General features: G+C 39.0%; 1 protein-coding gene across 1 annotated transcript; it reads right to left on the bottom strand.

Moving 5' to 3' along the window:
- Positions 1 to 10,016: 10,016 nt before the first annotated feature.
- Positions 10,017 to 11,607, bottom strand: LOC145101303 (lignin-forming anionic peroxidase-like). Its single transcript, XM_079038500.1, has 4 exons — positions 11,292 to 11,607; positions 10,979 to 11,161; positions 10,728 to 10,893; positions 10,017 to 10,616 (listed from the first exon to the last, which is right to left on the bottom strand). Exons 1-4 carry the CDS (start codon positions 11,514 to 11,516, stop codon positions 10,219 to 10,221), a joined length of 972 nt encoding a protein of 323 aa, XP_078894626.1. The 5' UTR covers positions 11,517 to 11,607; the 3' UTR covers positions 10,017 to 10,218.
- Between the last annotated feature and the right edge of the window lie 8,428 nt (positions 11,608 to 20,035).

Here is a 20,035-nt window from a genome sequence, read left to right as displayed (position 1 = left end):
CGATTTTCAATGACCTGAAATGACGGGTTGTTACATCATCCCCCCGTTAGAGGGAATTTCGTCCCGAAATTTTTAATACAAAAGATAAGTTTTACGGGCTGAGGAAGAGGTGTGGATACTTCTGTTGCATTTGATCTTCTCGTTCCCACGTGAACTCAGGTCCCCTCTTAGCATTCCATCAGACCTTTACTATTGGAATGCGACTCTGTTTAGTTCGCTTAACTTCCCTGTCCATGATCTCGACGGGTTCTTCCACAAAGTTAAGATTTTCATTTAGTTCGATTTCATCGAGTGGAATTACTAGTGTTTCGTCAGACAAACACTTTTTCAGGTTCGACACGTGGAATACTGGATGTACTTTGCTAAGCTCGATCGGAAGTTGGAGTTTGTAGGCCACTGGACCAACTCTTGAAATGATTTCAAAGGGTCCAATGTACCTAGGTTTTAGCTTCCCACGTTTTCCAAAGCGTATCATGCCCTTCCAGGGTGAGACCTTCAGTAGTACACGGTCGCCAATCTAGAATTCCAAGGGTTTACGTCTTTTGTCGGCATAGCTCTTTTGCCTATCCCTTGAGGATTTCAGTCGTTCTCGTATTTGCACGATCTTTTCAGTCGTTTCTCTGATGATCTCCGGACCAGTGAGGGTGCTATCAGGGACTAGACCTTTTGCCAATTGCGTGTCGCCCACTTCTGTCCAGCACATAGGTGATCTGCACTTACGGCCGTAAAGGGTTTCAAATGGAGCAGTCTTGATACTAGTATGATAACTATTGTTATAAGAGAACTCGACCAAAGGTAAGTGAACATCCCATGCTTTACCAAAGTCAATTACACATGCTCGCAACATGTCTTCCAAGGTTTGGATTGTTCTCTCACTCTGTCCATCAGTTTGTGGGTGGTATGCTGTACTCATATCCAACCTTGTTCCCATGGATTTTTGCAATGATTGCCAGAGTCTGGAAGTGAATCTGCTGTCTCTATCTGAGATGATGGACATCGGCACTCCATGAAGTCGTACGATCTCTCGGATGTAGGTTCTTGATAGTTTTTCCATCTTATCAATTTCCTTGATCGGTAAGAAATGAGCGGACTTGGTTAGTCTGTCGACGATCACCCAAATAGTATCTTGGCCACCCTGAGTTTTGGGCAGTTTCGTTATAAAGTCCATAGAAATCTGCTCCCATTTCCACTCAGGTATTTCAGGTTGTTGGAGTAGGCCTGAGGGTTTCTGGTGTTCTATTTTTATCTTGGCGCAAGTCAAACACTTGCTCACATAGGTAGCAATCTCCGCTTTCATGTTTGGCCACCAGTAGAGTTGCTTGAGATCTAGATACATCTTGTATGACCCTGGGTGTACGGAGTATGGAGTCTTGTGTGCCTCGCTCATAACTACCTCTCTGAATCCACCAAACTTGGGTGTCCAGATTCGGTTCATGAAGTAGCGTGCTCCGTCACTCTTGATTTCTAAGTTCTTGTCCATTCCTCTAAGGGTCTCACCTGTCACGTTTTCGGGTTTCAAGGCCTCTATTTGAGCTTCCTTGACTTGTGCTGACAGGTGCGAATGGATCGACATGGCTAATGACTTCACTCTTCGGCCAGAGTACTCCTTACGACTAAGGGCATTGGCCACGACGTTTGCCTTTCCCGGATGATAGCGAATCTCACATTCGTAGTCGTTGAGCAATGCGACCCAACGTCGCTGTCTCATGTTTAACTCTTTCTGGTCGAAGATGTGTTAGAGGCTCTTGTGGTCTGTAAAGATAGTGCACTTGGTACCGTATAGGTAGTGCCTCCAGATTTTAAGAGCGAAGACCACCGCTCCAAGTTCTAAGTCATGAGTAGTGTAATTGACCTCATACGTTTTCAGTTGTCGTGAGGCATATGCAATAACCTTTCCCCTCTACATTAGCACACAACCCAGTCCTTGCTTCGAAGTGTCGCAATACACCACAAAATCTTCGGTCCCCTCTGGAAGAGAAAGGATGGGTGGTGCACTGCAAAGGGCCTGTTTCAAAGTCTGAAATGCAGCATCTTGCTTTTCTCCCCAGTTGTAGGTCACACCTTTCTGGGTTAAAGCGGTAAGAGGTTTTGCGATGTTGGAGAAATTTTGAATGAACCTTCGATAATAACCAGCAAGACCTAGAAATTGGCGAATCTCTGTTGGAGTAGTTGGGGCATACCAGTTTTTGATAGCCTTGATTTTTTATGGGTCCACGTGGATTCCTTCCTTGCTGACTATGTGACCGAGGAAGTCCACTTTTCTAATCCAAAACTCACACTTTGAGAATTTTGCATAAAGTCTCTCAGTCCGTAACGTCTCTAAGACTTGTCTCAGATGTTGACTATGCTCTTCTTTATTCTTTGAATAAATGAGTATATCGTCTATGAATACGATCACAAATTTATCCAAGAATGGACAACATATCCGATTCATTAGATCCATGAATACGGCCGGGTCATTGGTTAGTCCGAACGGCATCACTACGAACTTGTAATGTCCGTATCTCGTTCGGAAGGCCGTCTTGGGAACATCGCTCTCCAGGACTCGCAGTTGGTGATATCCTGACCTCAGATCGATCTTGGAGAAGTAGTTGGCTCCTTGGAGTTGGTCGAATAAGTCGTCGATTCGGGGTAGGGGGTATCGGCTCTTGATGGTAAGTTTGTTGAGTTCTAGGTAGTCGATGCACATCCTGAATGATCCATCCTTCTTTTTCACGAACAAGACGGGTGCTCCCCATGGCGAGAAGCTCGGCCTGATGAATCCTTTTCCAAGTAGCTCATTCAGTTGGCTGGATAGCTCCTGCATCTCTGCCAGGGCTAATTGATAGGGTGCTTTAGCTACTGGGGTAGCTCTGGGAACCAGATCGATTCTGAACTCAACTTGTCTCGCGGGTGGTATTCCTAGAAGGTCCTCGGGAAAAACGTCGGGAAAATCGCATACGCCGGGCACATTCTTGACGTCCTGGACTTCGCGTTTCACATCTACAACATGTGCCAAAAACGCGTGACACTCTTTGCGTAGGCACTTCTGAGCTTGGATACATGAGATGATACGAAGAGTGGTACTGGGTTTGTCGCCCAAGACAATGAAAGTTTCGCCGGTTGGCAGATTAAGACGAATGACCTTATCGTAACATAAAATGTCTGCATGATGAGAACTCAGCCAATCCATGCCAATGATGACATCGAAACTCTTAATCAAGACTGGCATGAGGCTGATTGTAAAGGGATTATCATTTAGAGTTAGAGTACAGTTTAAGTATATCTCCTTGGTGCCTTCGGTTTTACCGTTGGCCATTTCTACTATAAACGGTTCACTTAATGATTGTGGTAATGGCTTTAGCAGGCCTTTAAAATTATGACTCACAAAACTTCTCTCCGCTCCACTACCAAACAAAATGCATGCATACGAGTTATCGAGAAGAAACGTACCCGTAACAACAGTGGGGTTTGCAACGGCTTCATCTTGTCCCATTGCGAATACTCGGCCCCTTCCGCCGGTATTCCTGTTGTTTGCCTTCGGGCAGTCCCTGCGGTAGTGCCCTGTGTCTCCGCACTCAAAGCAGGCGCGGCTTACTCCGATATTAGTAGTGGGGGCGGGTTTTTGGGTTGGCTCTTTGCAATAGCGGGCTGTATGTCCCTTCTTATTGCACCTGGTGCATTGAAGGTCACGGCAGAGACCGTGGTGGTGGAAGTTGCATTGGTTGCATTTCGGAAGTTTCCCATTGTATGAGCTTGTGGGGGCAGTATTGGTAGGTACAGTAATAGCGTGGATCGCTACTACTTGTTGTTTCTTGGGGTTCTCATGTAGGGTTTGCCCCCTTCTCTTGTTCCAAGGCCTATTCTGGCCTTGTGCCTCCTTAGATGGATTGGCGGTAGTTGCAATGGTACCCTGTTTTACCCCGTGGTCGATGAGTCGCTGAGCCAAGCGTTTAGCGCTGTTGTAGGTGATAGGGTTGGAAGCTAGGACATGCCCTTGAATCTAGGGTGATAACCCCCAAATGTACCTTTCAACCTTCTTTGATTCTGGGTTGACCATGGTAGGGCACAATGCAGCGAGGTCGTTGAACCTAGCTATGTAGGTGACTAGATCAGACCCAGTCATTTTCAGATTCCAGAGCTCCTGCTCAGGCTTTTGCACTTCGCCCCTTGGGCAGTATTCTTCCAGTAGTAGAACCTTCAGATCTTCCCAACTCATGGCGTTGGTGACAGTGAGCGTCACCGAATTCACATGGCTTTTCCACCAAGTGAGGGCTCGATCTATGAAGGTGCAAGCAGCGAACTTGACCTTGCTTGTTTCTTGGCACGAGCAGATCTCGAAGACTGTTTTGGTCTTTTCGAACCATTGCATTAGTGCAATGACTCCTCCCATGCCATTAAAAGTCTTTGGCTTTGAGTTGGAGAACTCCTTGTAGGTACACTCCCTCACTTGACCACGGCCGGTGCCATGATTTGAATGATTTGTGCTGCTTCCTGTACCTCCATTTGCATTGGAGTTTATTTGTGAGAGAGTTGTTGTTACTGCTGCTGTGATAGCCGCCTGGACCATGGTCGGATCATACGTTGGTGGTGGAGGTGGTGGTGGCACCGTGCCCGGTCTAGGCCTCGGGTTTGGACAAGGAGGCATCGCGCTGCCAAAAGAAAGTGAGAAATTATAAGTTTTGGTGATTGCAAGTTGAATGATATTGAGTTAACTTCCTTTAATAGTTTAAGGCTTTGGTTTGGCCAACATAGGGTTCTGAGTCTGATTTATAAATGAAGTTTGAATAGATGTACTTATGAATTGGACGAACTGCACATAATCAAAACAAAAAAGAGGTTTTCCCTATATATTTTAAACATATAGTTGTGTTACATCCGAGTTTAGACAAAAAATTTTGACCTTTCTAAAGGTCTCCGATTACAGAAAGTTTAAAGAAAGTAATACTTTTATCCGAAGTCCTAATTTATAACAAAATTTGAAATTTTAGCAAGCACTACTTGCGACGTAGGTTGCGCTTGGAGCTTGACTCCGCATCCGATTGCTTCAACTCCATTAGACGCCTATCAAAAGCGGCTTGTTGTTCCCTTAATTCGGCTAGGGCTGCAATAATTTGAGCCTGAAATGCCTCAGTTTGGAGTTGGGCATGGTCCTGAATCCCATCCAGCCTACGGATGTCAGAAGTGTGAACCTGCACTTCTACGTTGATTTCGCGGATCCGGTTGGCTTGAACTCCGGATTGATAGCACTGGTTGGCTAGTTTGCCAACCATGACCGGAAGTGCTCGATCCGTCGATCCCCCGCCCCTGACATCATAAAAGTCTCAGCACATGCTGTAGGGAGGGCGTAAGCTTTGTTGTTGGCTCCAATGGTGGAGGTGACTCCCCCCCACAGGAGTGGGTCCTTGGAAGTTCCTCACATGGACAGGAGGTTGTGGGGCTGGTGGATTGATAACCTCTGGCTCTGAATCTGTACCAGAGTCATCTCCTTCATCCAACTCTATAGGTTCTTCGTCTTCTTCGGGATCTTCTTCGATCCATCCTCCATTACCTTGGTTGGGGTAGTAGGGGTCATTGGGGTGGTGGAATCCAGACATTGAGTCTGCACGAGAATAGGGTTAAGAATTTACTATAAGCTAGAGTACATGAAATTTACCCTTAATTTTAATGGTTGTTGATACTCAAATACTCCCTTAGTATTATTTAACGATATGTTTTTGGCAAGTTTTAAATTTGTTGTCCACTACAGACACTCCTCGGCATACGTTAGTCGGCTTTCGGACAAATATAGTTGATCAGGCTATATCCTTCCCAGTTCCGATTACATGTCCCAAGGCGTACCTGCACTGCACAACTTATTTATAATACTTCTAAAATGGTCCGATGTGAAACTGTTATTAGTACGAAATGAATGCATGCTTACTTTACAAAAACTAAATAAATTTAATCTCAAAAGTGTGACTCTTCTCAGAGTGTTTTTGCCCAGTTGAGTTTATAGTTGTATACCAAAAATGGTTTTGTTATACTTAATTCACTATAAATGATGCTCTGATACCAATCTGTCACACCCCCAAACCAGAACGGCGGAAACGTTCGGGGGCGGAGGACGTCATATTCAGTATCATAACAGTTCATAGAAAGGAAGGTACACACCACCATACATATATAAAGGTTTTTAAAATGTTTACATCATTGTATTCATTACATGCCCAAAAGATAAAAGCATAAACATCTTTTAAAAGAAGTAATTAACGCCAGCGCGTTAATCCCCAAAAGTTGATTTCCAAACCTGCTTAGCGGTTCCCTGAGAATACAAGTTATTTCAAAGAGAAAGTGTCAACAATTAAGTTGGTGAGTTCATAAGTAGTTTAGAAAGTTTGTATGCCATTCCAAATTGAGTGTATGTTTTCCAAGAAAATCCCTTATTTTCTTATAAAAGTGTGAAATGCATGAGAATATATGTATTGAATAATATGGATAGTTAAATCAAGAAAATCCCTTATTTTCCTATTAGTTGTTTGTTTTGTATACCGGGAAAATCCCATATTTTCCTAAAGTGATAGTTAGCCTAATGTCCCAGACTAAAAACCGAAAGCAAAAGACATGCCTTAGGGGGTTAGAGCATAGATTTATATAATAAAACCTATTAGAAGATTTCAGTTTGTTAGATGAAGAATAGTTTTAATAACTACTCGTTCATCAATCAGAAGTACTATAATAATTGTATATCCGATGAGTTTTATAACCATACTAAACATAATATGCCTGTAGCGACGTTCTTCAGGCGTTGTAGCGTTATGACAAACTGTCACCCCAAAGGACGGACTGTAGCTAACAGTCAGGGCGCGGGATCATGACTTCCCGTATAGATCTATACACATTTGACACATTCTCCGAACGGGAGACTCTGGTTATAGACAGGACTTGAAGCGGTACCTTTTAGCAAAAATGTATTATTTGAAGATGTACACGTCTCACGGATTCTCAACTAAGTCTGTATTAAAGTAGTAGTTTCGTATGTAAAGTTTATCCTTTTTCACAATGTTCGACAATGCATAAATCATAAGTTTTTAAAATGTATTAAAACGGTTTAGCAACGAAGGATGCTTTGGAATTGCTAAATACTTTGTATAAATCTAGTGCATGCAAAAAGTGACAAGAGTTTTCACATAGTAGTAGTGAATCACAAGTGATTCATTCGATAAAAACGAGTACAGTGAAACTTTGTGAAATACATGATAATAACCGTATGTTTACTTGTATCCCCCCCCCTTAAAAGAGTATAAAAAACATTTAAAATGTATTTAAAAATGTGTTTGTAGGGGTATGAACTCACCTGAAAGTTTGAAGAAAGCGAGATGGAAATCGGGCAGAATTTCGTCTCGGGAAACGGATTTTTCTCGGGATTCTCAGGAATCTCGGGAGTAAAAACGATCTTCGGGACTTGGGCAAAATGACCAGGGCTTCGGGTTAGCACGGGCACGAAAAACGAGGCAAAACGCAAGAGAAACGAGAGGAAATGAGCATGTTTTCCCGGAACCCTCGCATCCCTTTTATAGGGGCTGAGAGGCCTCCGTACGCGGGGCGTACGGGCGTACGCGGGGCGTACCCGTGCATCATGCATGATCGAGTCCTCGACTGCCCCGGAGCTCGGATGGGACGGGGCATAGCTCGCATAGGGGGCGACGTGGTCGAACCGAGGCCCTTGATTTGAGTACGCGGGGCGTATGAGGGTACGCAGGGCGTACCTCGGTCCTATCTTGACTCCTCTTCGGATATTACCAAGAGTTTAAAATTAAAAATATATATTAATTATTTATTAAACTTCAAAAATTCATATCTCCTTCATACGAACTCCGTTTTCGACGTTCTTTATATCCACGCGTAGGTGAGACTAAAATCTACAACTTTCGTTTAGATTCTGTCGGCAAATTCCGAAATTATTTTTATTATTTATTTTTAAAAGGCCGTGTTTAAGGAATTTCTTTAGAAATTCATAACTTCTTTATCTGACGTCGGTTTTTGCCAGACTTTTTACCGCTGAATTACCATTGTCGAGACCTTCGATTCTCGTTTAGGTCATTCCAGCCAAAAGTCGCTCGATCTCCGATTCAAGTTTTTAGCTGCCTGCTGCTAAGCCGAACTAAAAAAAGAAATCATAAATTCAATTTACGAAGTCGGATTTGGGTGTTCTTTTTATGTACTTTTGTAGTTTAACGATATCTATGACTTTCATTTAGACACCTAAGGTCAAAAAGTATTTTATTGAAACTTTGCATTTTTACGTAACTTCGTATTGCCGGTTTTTGTCGGAAAACTTAGAATGGTCATAACTTCTTCGTTATAACTCGGATTTTAGTGTTCTTTATATGCTTGGAAATCTTAAGACGATATCTACTACATAGCGTACTCCAACCAGAGCTTTTGAATACTTCATTTTTCGATGGTATCCCAATTACTTTTTCCAAGAGGTTACAAGACTCGATTTTCAATGACCTTAAATGACGAGTTGTTACAATAGAAAGGGAACTACAAGAACTGAATTCAGTTCCATAGAGTTTGATACATTAACTGTGCCCTCTGCTATGACACGTTCAACACCTCCACTCGCAGTGTATACATTTTCTTGTTTTGGAGTATACGAAGTAGATAAGCAATTAGGATTATTTTTCATGTGATCTGTGGCCCCCGTATCTATTACCCATTCAGGTTTTTTAAAGTCAACGTGAGACTTACCAGAGTTCGTTGATGTGTAAGCTGCAATGGGTGGGGTTTCAGGGCTCATTGTTGTTGCCACCTCAGCTTGGCCTTTTCCAATCTTCTTCCTGGGTTTCTTCGTGAAGTCCCACCAGTCTGGATACCCTATGATCTCGTAACACCTCTGTTTTGAGTGTCCTGTCTCTCCACAGTGAGTGCAAGAGAGATTGTTTCCTCCTTTTCCATTTGTGCCCTTATTCTTCGTTTGATAGTTTCGAGTGGCCACGTTCACAACGCTATCTGGTTCAACTGTTTTGACTTCCATAGCTTGTCGCTGGTTGTGGTCCTTTCTGATGTATGCATAGCAGGATTCAAGAGTGAGTGGTGGATCTTTTCTCAAGGATTCACTCCTTGCTTGATTGAATTCTGAATCTAATCCAGCCAGAAATATGTGGACTCGAAACCTAGACATAGCCTTGTTGACTACAAGGGTTTCCGCTACTGAATCCCCTTCCCCAGCAAGCCTAGTATCGATTTCTTGGAAAAGACTTACTAATTCATTGTAATACGTGGGTAATGGGCGTCCATTCTGACGAGTACTGAACAACCTTCGATTCAATTCAAACAGTTGTGTCTCATCTGTTCCATCGTAGAAGGTTTTAGACACCGCATCCCAGATCTCCGCTGCTGTCTTCAACCTAATGAATCTCCGCATCAAAGTTGGACTCATCGAGTCAATGAGCCAGCTTTTAACTTTGTTATTCTCTGTAGTCCACGTTTCGATTGCCTTCTCGTTCGTTGTGGGTTTTATTGATGAACCAGTGAGATACCCGAGTTTGTTACGTGCCCCAATTCTCATCTCCATTAGTTGAGACCAGAGGGGGAAATTGTTATCGTCAAGAATGACCCGGGTGGGAAACGGAGGATCTTGGACATTGTTGACGATGACCTGATTCGATGGACCTGACCCTTCTTCACCTTCGCCCATGTTGCTTCGCCTTGAGAGATGTCCTCAATTCGATTGAGATTTCTGCAATCCGATGGATCAGTGACCTTGCTCTGATACCATGTTTAATTTAGAGAGATAAATTCGTGGAATTCTCTTTCAAGATTTTTCTTATATCTTATAAAGAACAAGGTACAAGGCTATATATAACTTACTATCCTATGATAAGGGAAACTATAAGATAAGAATACAAGTTTAGGATAACAACATGTGTTGAACTCTAGCTCTCGCCAACAATATATATATATATATATATATATATATATATATATATATATATGTGTGTGTGTGTGTGTGTGTGTGTGTGTGTGTGTGTGTGTGTGTTAATTTACAATTGGGAAAAGAGAATATGAGTTTTTTTGGAAAGTAATTTACAAAACAATCTACTCTGCTATTACACTATTCACGTCAAACATGGATTCAATCTTCAAAACTTATTTATGAAATATAAATGTAATGTCACCCAAGAAGCATGGTCCTGAAAATTTAATATAGATGTCGCTACTTTTCCATATATACGTTCGATTTTTTTTTTCTTAATTGGCAGCGCTGCAGATAGTCCTTATCACTCCGTTTGCACCTGTACGGGGATCAATTTCTCCCATCCTAACCATGGCTGCTGCAAAATCAGATGCAAACCTTGAAGGACTGTTGCTGTACTCTAATACGATGCTATCACTTGAGCCTCCATTAAAGAGCACCTGATCCGATCGAAGAAGACCTCTCCTCTGTACTAGATTTCTGAAGTAGTTGTTATCAAATGAATTTGGTGTCACCAAATCAAGAGGTGCCATGTTATCATCTCCTTCTCCTCTAGTCAAAGGGCAGTTGCGCCTACGTGTGGTAGCAAAGTTAGCATCTATGTCCGACGACCCATTGCCATGTATCCTGCCTCGAAAAGCAACACACCGTGATTGCCCAATAGTATGAGCCCCTGATACGAAAAATATTGTTCATGATCAGTTTCAAAATTTGAGAAAGATAATTGTCGGTGATACCATGGATGCAGCGACATATGTAAAGTGTATAGATTATAAATTCTAACCAGATAAAGCAACCATGTCTCTTTCACTCAGACCCTTCACTTGAAAATCCGAAATGAGTGACTGTAGATCCTGATCAGCTCTTGGAAGATCGCTATCGGCTTGACTTGGATATGCAGCAGTAGAATCTCTTCTACCAAGACCTACTGACCATGATGGACCACCCACCTGCATGTTTTTAAATTATTGATAAGTAAAAAGATGCAGATTCTATTTTTACTATAAGAAAATATATATTTAAGCAGTCAATTACCGAAACAGAAGCATCACGGGCTGCAACAGCGAGTATATCAGCACATGAAACGATGCCGGGACATATATTCTCCACAGCAGATTTTGCTGCATCTATAACTTCGTATCCTCCAACCCCAACATTGGAAAATGTTGTCCTCTCAGTTGTGGGTGTGTCGTTTAGTAAAATAGATGCATCGCAACCCTACAAATTTAGCCAGTATATATGAAGTTCAAGTGTGTTATATAGCTAGCTATAGGTCAAAAAACACAGGCACCATGGTCAAATGTCATGGAAAGGAAAAGGGAACTTATAAATTACGTATTAAATCTACCTGAACAAAACAATCATGAAAATGAAGGCGAATGAGAAGAGCTGCCATGCGACGTTGCCGTGACACTGCAGTCCTAACTGAAGTTCGGATGACGGTGAGTGCGTTGGGGCATGTGCTATCGTAGAAGGTAGGAGACAACTGAGCTTTGCACCCCATACTGTTCAATGAAAGAATTAAAATGATGATATAAGGGTAAATGGTTCGAAGAGAATGATGAGGATCCATTTGGTTGAAGATTCTGATTAAGTAAAGATCGATCAACGGCGTGTGTTTTTGTTAATGAACTGAAAAGTTGCAGGTTTGTCTGGGAAGTGTCATTGCTTGAGTTATATATAGGGCTACTGGGCTAACAAGTGGTTCAGTTGGGTGAAAGGGTAATTTAATCTCATTTATTATTTGCTTGTTGACTTAGTCACTTAGACTAAGCCTCGTGTACGTGTGGAGCCATGATATAAAAAAAACAATTTGTGGGTATCCCCGCCTACGCCTAAAGATATAAAAAACAATTTGTGGGTACTATTTCACTCACAAAAGATATAAAAAAACAACTTGTGGGTACATATAAAATTACCATATTTTATTGATTCAGATATTCAGAAAAAATAGTTGTATGTAACTAATTATAGGACTGATTTTTGATAAATGATTGTCCATGAAATATCAATTTAGCAACACTTTTTTTAAAAGTCAAAAACCACTTCGACTTGACTAACACATAATCATTATTCACTAGTTGTGAAACTCGTATATTATACGGGTTGATTAAAACAAAATGTTAAATAGAAACGATTAAATGAGAAATTTATTTGAATTTGAAATTTGAAATAAATAAAAATTATAAGAAAAAAAACATGCAAAAAATAAATAAATAAAAATTATTGTTTAGTTATCAGACCCGTATACTAAAAAGGTTAATTATAACAAAATGTTAAACACAAAGGTTTAAACTGTAAATTTATTTGAATTTTAAAATTTAAAATTTAAAATTAATATCATTATGGTAGGTTTAATTTATGGAAACTAATTAATAATATATTAGAAATGGAAAATGAAATAAATGACAAGTGGAAAATAAATATATCTCTAAATTATGACAAAATGACATGTGACAAATTAAATGAGAGAATGACATGTGGCAAAATCATTCTTATTTATTAGGGTAGATTAGCAGCAAATCCATCACGATATAATAAATATTACATTTATAGTCCTTCATATTATATATTAATTTCAATTTCGATTTTTTTTTTGTATTTTTAAATATAAATAATTCATCATATATATTAACAAACTTTATATAATGATTTTTATTTTATGTATTTTGAATTTTGTCCTTCTGCCATCCAACTTTTACACATTCAAAATTTTATTTTTTTTTCCTTCTGGCTCTCCCTGACTCATACTTTTTGAACTTCTTTAATGTTCAGTAATGTTTTATTATTACACAACAGATTTACAAGGTCTAAACTCTAAACTGCAACCCAACACAAAAATAAATGGTTTGACACCACATGATTAATGTTCTAACTCGACACGACACAACGCGTTTGCTGAGTGTAGATTGTAAGTCCCAAATTCGCTTTAATGTATCAATCTAATTCACTTGATGGTGCATAATCTCAATCAAGTGGATGATGCAAGATAGAATACACAAGAGAAGAAGAAGAACAAGAACAAAATGAATCTTCAGTGCACACAATGTATTGATTGATAATCCGGTACACAAGATTCACACCCACACAAGTTCTCTCTTGTTTCTTTCTCTAAAACACGTTCCCAACAATATATCAGTCCCCTTGAATGTTCCCTCATCTTTTTTCACTATTACATGCCCTTTTTGACACTATATATGTATGGACCCAAAGTACAAAGCCCAAACCGAAAACCCAATAGCTTGAACGAAATCACATGTGATTTCGGTCCAAACAACAAATAAACTCATGGGGATTTTGGCCCTGGACCGAAAACTATATAAATGCCTAGAAAAGCAAAGTATAAACCATAAATTTAGACTTAACAGTCTCCCCTTTGGTTTATAGCTTTCTTTTCTTATGTCTTAACAAATTCCCCTTGGTTTGGAAGCTTCTTTACTTTTCAATCTTCGCTTTGTGCTTAGCTTCAGCTTTTATCTTCGATTTCTTCACAACTTCAAGATGAGCAAATGAATATCTGTATGAATGACTTCATCTTGAACAGTTGAACTTTTCTTCAAAAAATTTGACTTTGAACGCACATTGGGAGTGGAGGCTTCTTATAAGGATTCTTGAAAATCGGCACTTTCAGCTTTGAGAATCTTCCGAGAAAATAACAGAGAGACTGATTCTTCTGGATCACTTCGGCAGGTTCATAGATAGCAGCAAATTGATTGAGGAGGCTTCAATGCAATCTGTCACATAACTTCAAGTACAGCATCATCTTGCTTCTGGGGTTGAAAGATTGAATGTTGAAAAATAATCTTCACTTCTTGTTCCTTCGAATGACAATTCTTCAATGATCACTATTGCGCTTTGAAAAGTAACAAATGACTAAAAAGTCCCTGTGGATCACAGAGTTATGAAAAACCCTTCTCACCACAGTTGTTCAAGGATGTAACCTTGGCTCAGAAAGTTCCGATACAGTCTCTTTGAGTCTCTTCTTCCTTTGAGTTCTTGTTTTAAGACAAATGAAATTTTGAGATAAAAACAAAACTAAAAGAAAACTTAGCACACAATAGAAATCACTAAAAAGTAAACTAAAAATAAAAATAAAAGGTAAAATACACTCAAAACAATATTTTTTGGATTTTTTGATTTTTCTGAAAAAGAAATAAAAACAGAAATAAACATATTTTTGGATTTTTAAATTTTATGATTTTTGTTTGCTTTTAAATTTTTTTAATTCTCCCCCTAAATTTGTGCATAGAGGAAAACTATGAACAAATTTAACAAAAACAAAAATAATAACTAAATTTAAGACTTTTGGGATCAAAGTTGTCAAGCAATTCAATATCGTTTATAAGCACACAACTGTATGTTTAGCTATGGTCAATAACCAGTATTGTGATCCACTTAAGCACAAATGATATTGACAAGTTGGACAGATTATAAGTGACAAGACATTGCACCTATATTCTAAAATAGACCATTTAGCTGACGACGACTACTGATATTGTTGTCGACTTAAATTCAGCAGCGAGATCTACAAACAACCTTTTAAGTAGTTTAGTTTTAGGTTTACTAGAATATGTTCCCCACTTCCCAACATACCCTGGCAATCAAAAACTTCCAAAGAACTCCTTACTTTAGGTGAGTATTCAATCATTAAGAAAGAAGTCAGATTTAGAAATGCATATGTTGTGCCCCAGGTCGGATCCTTTCTAATCATGCAGAGGGGACAGCATGTGACTAACACAGATAGAGGGATTGAGAGGTAGAATGTTGCATATGCTGTGTTCCAGGTCGGATCGTTTCCAATCGCGCATAGGAAACAACACATGGCTAACAAATAAAAAGAATTACACAGATAAGAAGGTGCATAGAAATAGAGTTGCATATGTTGCATTCCAGGTCGGATATGTTCCACCGCGCAAAGGAGGCTACATATGGCTGACAGATAGAAAGCAAGAAAATAATTTCCTACAGACCTACTTTATCAGAACCCCCAGTCGCCCTATCAGTATCGAAATTAAGGACATAAGTTCGTACATCGAGGAAATGTTGAGCCAAAAATCTAGGTACATATGACTTTAATGTATCTCGCAGGCTCCCTTGTTTATCTCACTACTCAATCTATTCGAGCGTCGTATGGTCAGTCCAAACGAAACTATCTACATCCACACTGTCAAGTCCCTTTATTATCAATCTATGCTAGTCCTTTTGAATCCTTCGTGTCTACCAGTACATTGAACACACAATCTAGACAATTCAGTTTTAGTGCATTACACAAATTTCAAATTACCCATTAACACTAGATGTCACAACTAGCAAATTTAGGGTTGAGATTGTGATTCATGTATAAAGCAATTCCCTCTACGTAACCTTATTTCATTATCTATTGAAGTCCAAAACAACAATGTTTTATGAATACATATGAATCAAATAGTAATAACCTCATGCAAGCCCAAAAACTGATCCATGTAGCTAAGCCCAATCAATTTTGGGCCTTCACCCAAGAATTCTCGGCCCAAACATCCTAGGCCGAAAACCCTTTTCTTTGGGCCTTATTGGACCAAAAACCCTTTTAGTGGGCCAAAATAAGCCCTAAAGCCCCCACATTCTTCAAAACCGCAAACCCTTTTAGAAGATAGGGTGTTTTCGGTCACCCAAAAACCGAAAAGCCCTTTGAAGAGCCATAAGCGGCCGAAAACCCTATGCTTTTCGGTTGGTATTAGAGAAAAAAAAAGGAGAAAAAGAGTTTGCAAAAAAAGTTGCCACCTCATTTTTAACCCCCAAATAACAATGCTATGGACCAACATGTTTCCAAGCCAGCTTCACATCAACCATTAACAAAGTCAACTCCCCCCCCTTCTCTTATGTTACGGCCAAACACACACACACACACCTCACAATTTCATTTTCCCCCACTTTGCTCTCAAGAACTTCCTCCCATTTCTTCTCTAAAAAACTCGAGCTTCATCACCACAAAACTCAGTCCTAGGCATCTTGGTAAGTTCCTTGTGAAACTGAAAGGGTTTTATTACATGTTTGTGTTAAGATCACTCCACTTACACACCTATTTTTCGTGTGTATGATCCTTAGAACATCACCCATTTTCGAGTATTCTTCAAGTTATGCAAGGCTAGGCACACAATCTTCTTCACTTCCTTCCTTCAACCCACGAAATCAACAAGGTGAGTTCATACCCCTATTTTTTCATGTTTTCTTCAAGTTTTAGAGGGCAAATACAAGTTACAACACCAAAACATGATCTAAACTTAAACATCAAATTTCAATAGAAAAGTTATGGTCTATTCATGGACTGTTTTGACCATCTTAAACTTAATATTTTTCAAAACCTTTTAATATGAAAATAGTTCAGATTTATACCTATCTAAAGACTACCCGCACACGTTCATATGATTTTTCTACAATTTATGGCGATTTTTACAAAACTGTCTATCATTTCATAAACGATTTCGGACCAGTCTGTGAAGATGAACATTTCAAAACTGGTTTGAGACCATTAAAAATTATAATAAAAATTATGAACAAAGTAGACTCATTTCCTAAACTCTCAGAGTTCACGGATCCAAATTTCAACTTATGATAATTTTTATATAATTTTTCTAAAAAACATGGATAGAAAAATCAAAAACTAAAAATTGTCTTTATCATACTAAAAGTTCTTATACTCGTGTTAGCTGAGAGTTTATATGATATATTCTTTCAAAACATCTAGACATGTTAACTTATATGTATTTATATATATGATTATATAAATTGTCTTGACTAACAAACATAATAAACTATAATCGGTATTGTTTGGAGGTCACAAACCACACTTTTCAAATGTACATATAATTATTTAAAGACATAATTGTCTTATTGTGCAAGTAAAATTGAGTCATAGTTCACGTAAATCTGTTAATGCTCTTGTGAGACTTTCCTTCACCATACCTACCTAGCGTACACCTTAAGTCTTGCGTTATAACCAGAGTCTCCTGGAGGGATAGCGAGACCGTTGTGTATAGATCTATACGGGATTGACAACCCCACATCTCAGTTGTTCGCTATAGTTAGACCAGCAAGTCTAGGGTGACAAAAGTGTACCAACTCTGACGCCTGAAGAACGCCGTTTAGGCATAACAGTCATATCAAGCATGGTTATAAGAACTCACATAGAGATTAGCGAAACTATTTGGTTTACAGGAAGCTTACACTTCATTAGTTTTATTAAAAGAAATGAAACTATATACTATTTTATGTACGATATTCACTTCCATCGTTGTCTTAGGGTTTAAGACCAAAGTTCACTTTTAAGAAAATACTGCATTTTTATGGAAATATACATTATTACTTTACAAGGAAAAGATACAAAGGAATTACTTTCAATTTCAATTCATATTAAAGAAAATGTCGGATTTTCTGGAAATATACGAAACCGTCTTTCGTGAAACAGTTACAAACCCTTTTTATGCAAAAATGCTTATGAACTCACCACCTTAATTGTTGATACTTTTCAAAATCACTTGTATTCTCAGGAAACCAGTAGACATGTACTCAAACCTTTGTTGAGGGCTGACGTCGTCGTCTCATGTTTTCCTACTTTTCAGTTATTTGTATTGAATTTTTGGAAACAACCATGTTTGTAAACAATGTAATATTTGAAATCTCAATGTCTAAATGTATGTGTTGCTATGTTTCATTGCTATTCAATTGTTATAGTACTGTACATGAAGTCACTCCATATGCCTCAGACGTTTCTGCCGTTCTGGTTTGGGGGTGTGACACTAGACTTCATATCACTTTCCTAATAATACCTACAAACGAAAAACTATAAGTACAGATTTTTGTATTTTTGATTTTTTTAATTTTTTTGTATTTTGATTTCTCCCCCTAAATTTGGGCATGGGGAAGAAAGAAAAAAAACATTTTCTTCAAAACGAATCTTTTTAAGAAAAACTCAGGAGTATCGAGAAAACGCAAACCATAATTCACCAACTGAAGTTGCATCCAGATGATCTAAGAACAGCACACATATGCAACAACACATTCAATCTTAGTTGTGTCTCAACTCCGGAACATATCCAAAAATTCTTCACATCGTTAAGTACAATCCCCATTTGTGATACTCTTCTTTCTTCCTTTCCCACAAAGGACACATACCTTCAATTAAGTTTTTGAATGTTGTACAGTTGAGAGATGCCCCCTATCATGTGCTTGGAACAACCATTATCAAAAAACCAAAATTTGATGATATTCCTCTATATCTGCTCCAGCACAGAGTGCGAGATTAGTTGGTCTTTGGAACCCAATCCATTTTGAAACTGGGTTGACCTTTATCATCTACGCAAGATACTCTCTCCCATGACATATCTTGTTTATCACACACAGAAGATGAAGAAACGTTAGAATTATTAGACAATTTGGGAGTATGAACTTTTGGTACCCATTTGTAGTCGGGTTTAACCCATTTATTGTTTGATCGGATGGAAGCCTTATCACTCACTTTAGAACTTGAAACCAAACGTCGAGATGACTTTGACCTAACTGATCTTGGTTTAACTAGACCATCTCTTGAATTTGGCTTATTGGCCGACATTCCCTTCTTGTCTTTGGGAGTTTGATTCTTGGCCTTTTCGCATTCCAGTCACCATTACGTGATTGTGACCTCGAAGGGTTACTTTTGGAGAATCTCCCTCTTGGAGCATTCTGCCAACCTTGTGCATAGAAGGGAACATATGCATGATTTGGACAACTTCTGGCAATGTGTCCAAGTGTTCCACAGTGGAAACAAGTCTGTTTCTTCACGTAGAAGTTGTTTCTGCCTGTCCCTGGTAACATGCCCATGACTTGTCTCTGATTGTTCCCACAAGCACACTTACAACAAGCAGTCTGTTTCGCTTGATTTGGTGGCCTATATTTACCAACAACAGGTTTAGTAGAAGTAACTAAATTAGAAGCACAAGATTCAGAGTTCAAGGAGACATTGGTTTGACAATCAACAGAATCAACAAAACTAGAATTAATTATGTTCTTCTTGTTCTCCTTCTCCACTACTTGACCTGCGCATGAAGTAGAATCATCAGTATCGTTCATCTCAATATTCTCAGTTGGGCCTTACTGTTTAGTCTTAACTGAAGCTGGTACAAGGGGCGGACCAAACTGAGCAGGTGTCTCTTCTTCATTGATTTCAAGGGGAGGGGTATAGTTGTCACTGAAGGGAGGTGGAACATTGTGATACCCTATACCCTTATTTTGATTATCTTTAAATTTAATTGTTTCTCAATCATAGTCTCAACTTTCTTACTTGACACATCAAACTTTTTGAAGTTAAAATCAGCATTTTTAAATTTGTTTTTCAATGTGTCAAGCTCGTGAGTCAAGCTGGCAAGCCGTCTCTTAACATAGTTATAGTTTTCACATTTATTACTATATTCTTCTTGAAGTTTTCTAAAATCCTTGGTTTTGGCCTCTAGTTGTTCTTTTAAGGGTTTTTGGGCCTTCTTAAGAGTATATCATTCATATTTAAGGTCCTCATTGTCTCTATGTAATATATCAATTTGATCATGAAGAAGCTTAATTGTAGCTTCACAAGACTGACAACATGAAGTTTCATTAACCTTGTTGATTGAGGAACTCATTGTATACCAAAAATATTCTCTGACTTGAAACCTCAAAAGTCAACCTTAAAAGCCAAACTTAAAAGTCAAACTTGAAAGTCAAAATTGAAAATCATATTTGAAAGCCAAACGTTAAAATTTGAAAGTTAAACTAGAAAATCAAAGTTAATCGTGAGAGTTCAAAGTCAACTTTGAAAGTCAAAGGTCAAAAATGAAAGTTAAAATTCAAACTTGGAAGTCAAAAGTCGAAAGTCAAAACTTTAGGCCGAAAAAGAGACTTTAAAATTTGAAAATTTGATTTTTAGACCGAAATCGCGAGGCTTCTCATCCACAACGAGAAGTCTCGCACCGAAAACTACTTCTAACCGAAAATGCAAGACCGAAATCGGAACCAAACACGTGCGAGCCAAGAACTCTGAGGCCGAGAACCTCACACCGTAAACCCTCTCACCGAGAACCTTCGGACGCTCCACCGCAAACCCTC

The sequence above is a fragment of the Lactuca serriola genome, chromosome 4, assembly GCF_051521515.1.
Source record: "Lactuca serriola cultivar US96UC23 chromosome 4, Lser_US96UC23_V15, whole genome shotgun sequence".
NCBI classification, from domain to species: domain Eukaryota; kingdom Viridiplantae; phylum Streptophyta; class Magnoliopsida; order Asterales; family Asteraceae; genus Lactuca; species Lactuca serriola.
This window is presented reverse-complemented; position numbering and strand designations above follow the sequence as displayed.

What these genes read in the sequence shown, in the direction of transcription:
- LOC145101303 (XM_079038500.1), bottom strand. Translation starts at nt 11,516, where the DNA reads ATGGATCCTCATCATTCTCTTCGAACCATTTACCCTTATATCATCATT. An exon ending in CCCGTGATGCTTCTGTTTCG is followed by an intron (nt 10,894 to 10,978) that starts GTAATTGACTGC and finishes AAAAACATGCAG; the next exon opens with GTGGGTGGTCCATCATGGTC. An exon ending in AGACATGGTTGCTTTATCTG is followed by an intron (nt 10,617 to 10,727) that starts GTTAGAATTTAT and finishes TTTTCGTATCAG; the next exon opens with GGGCTCATACTATTGGGCAA.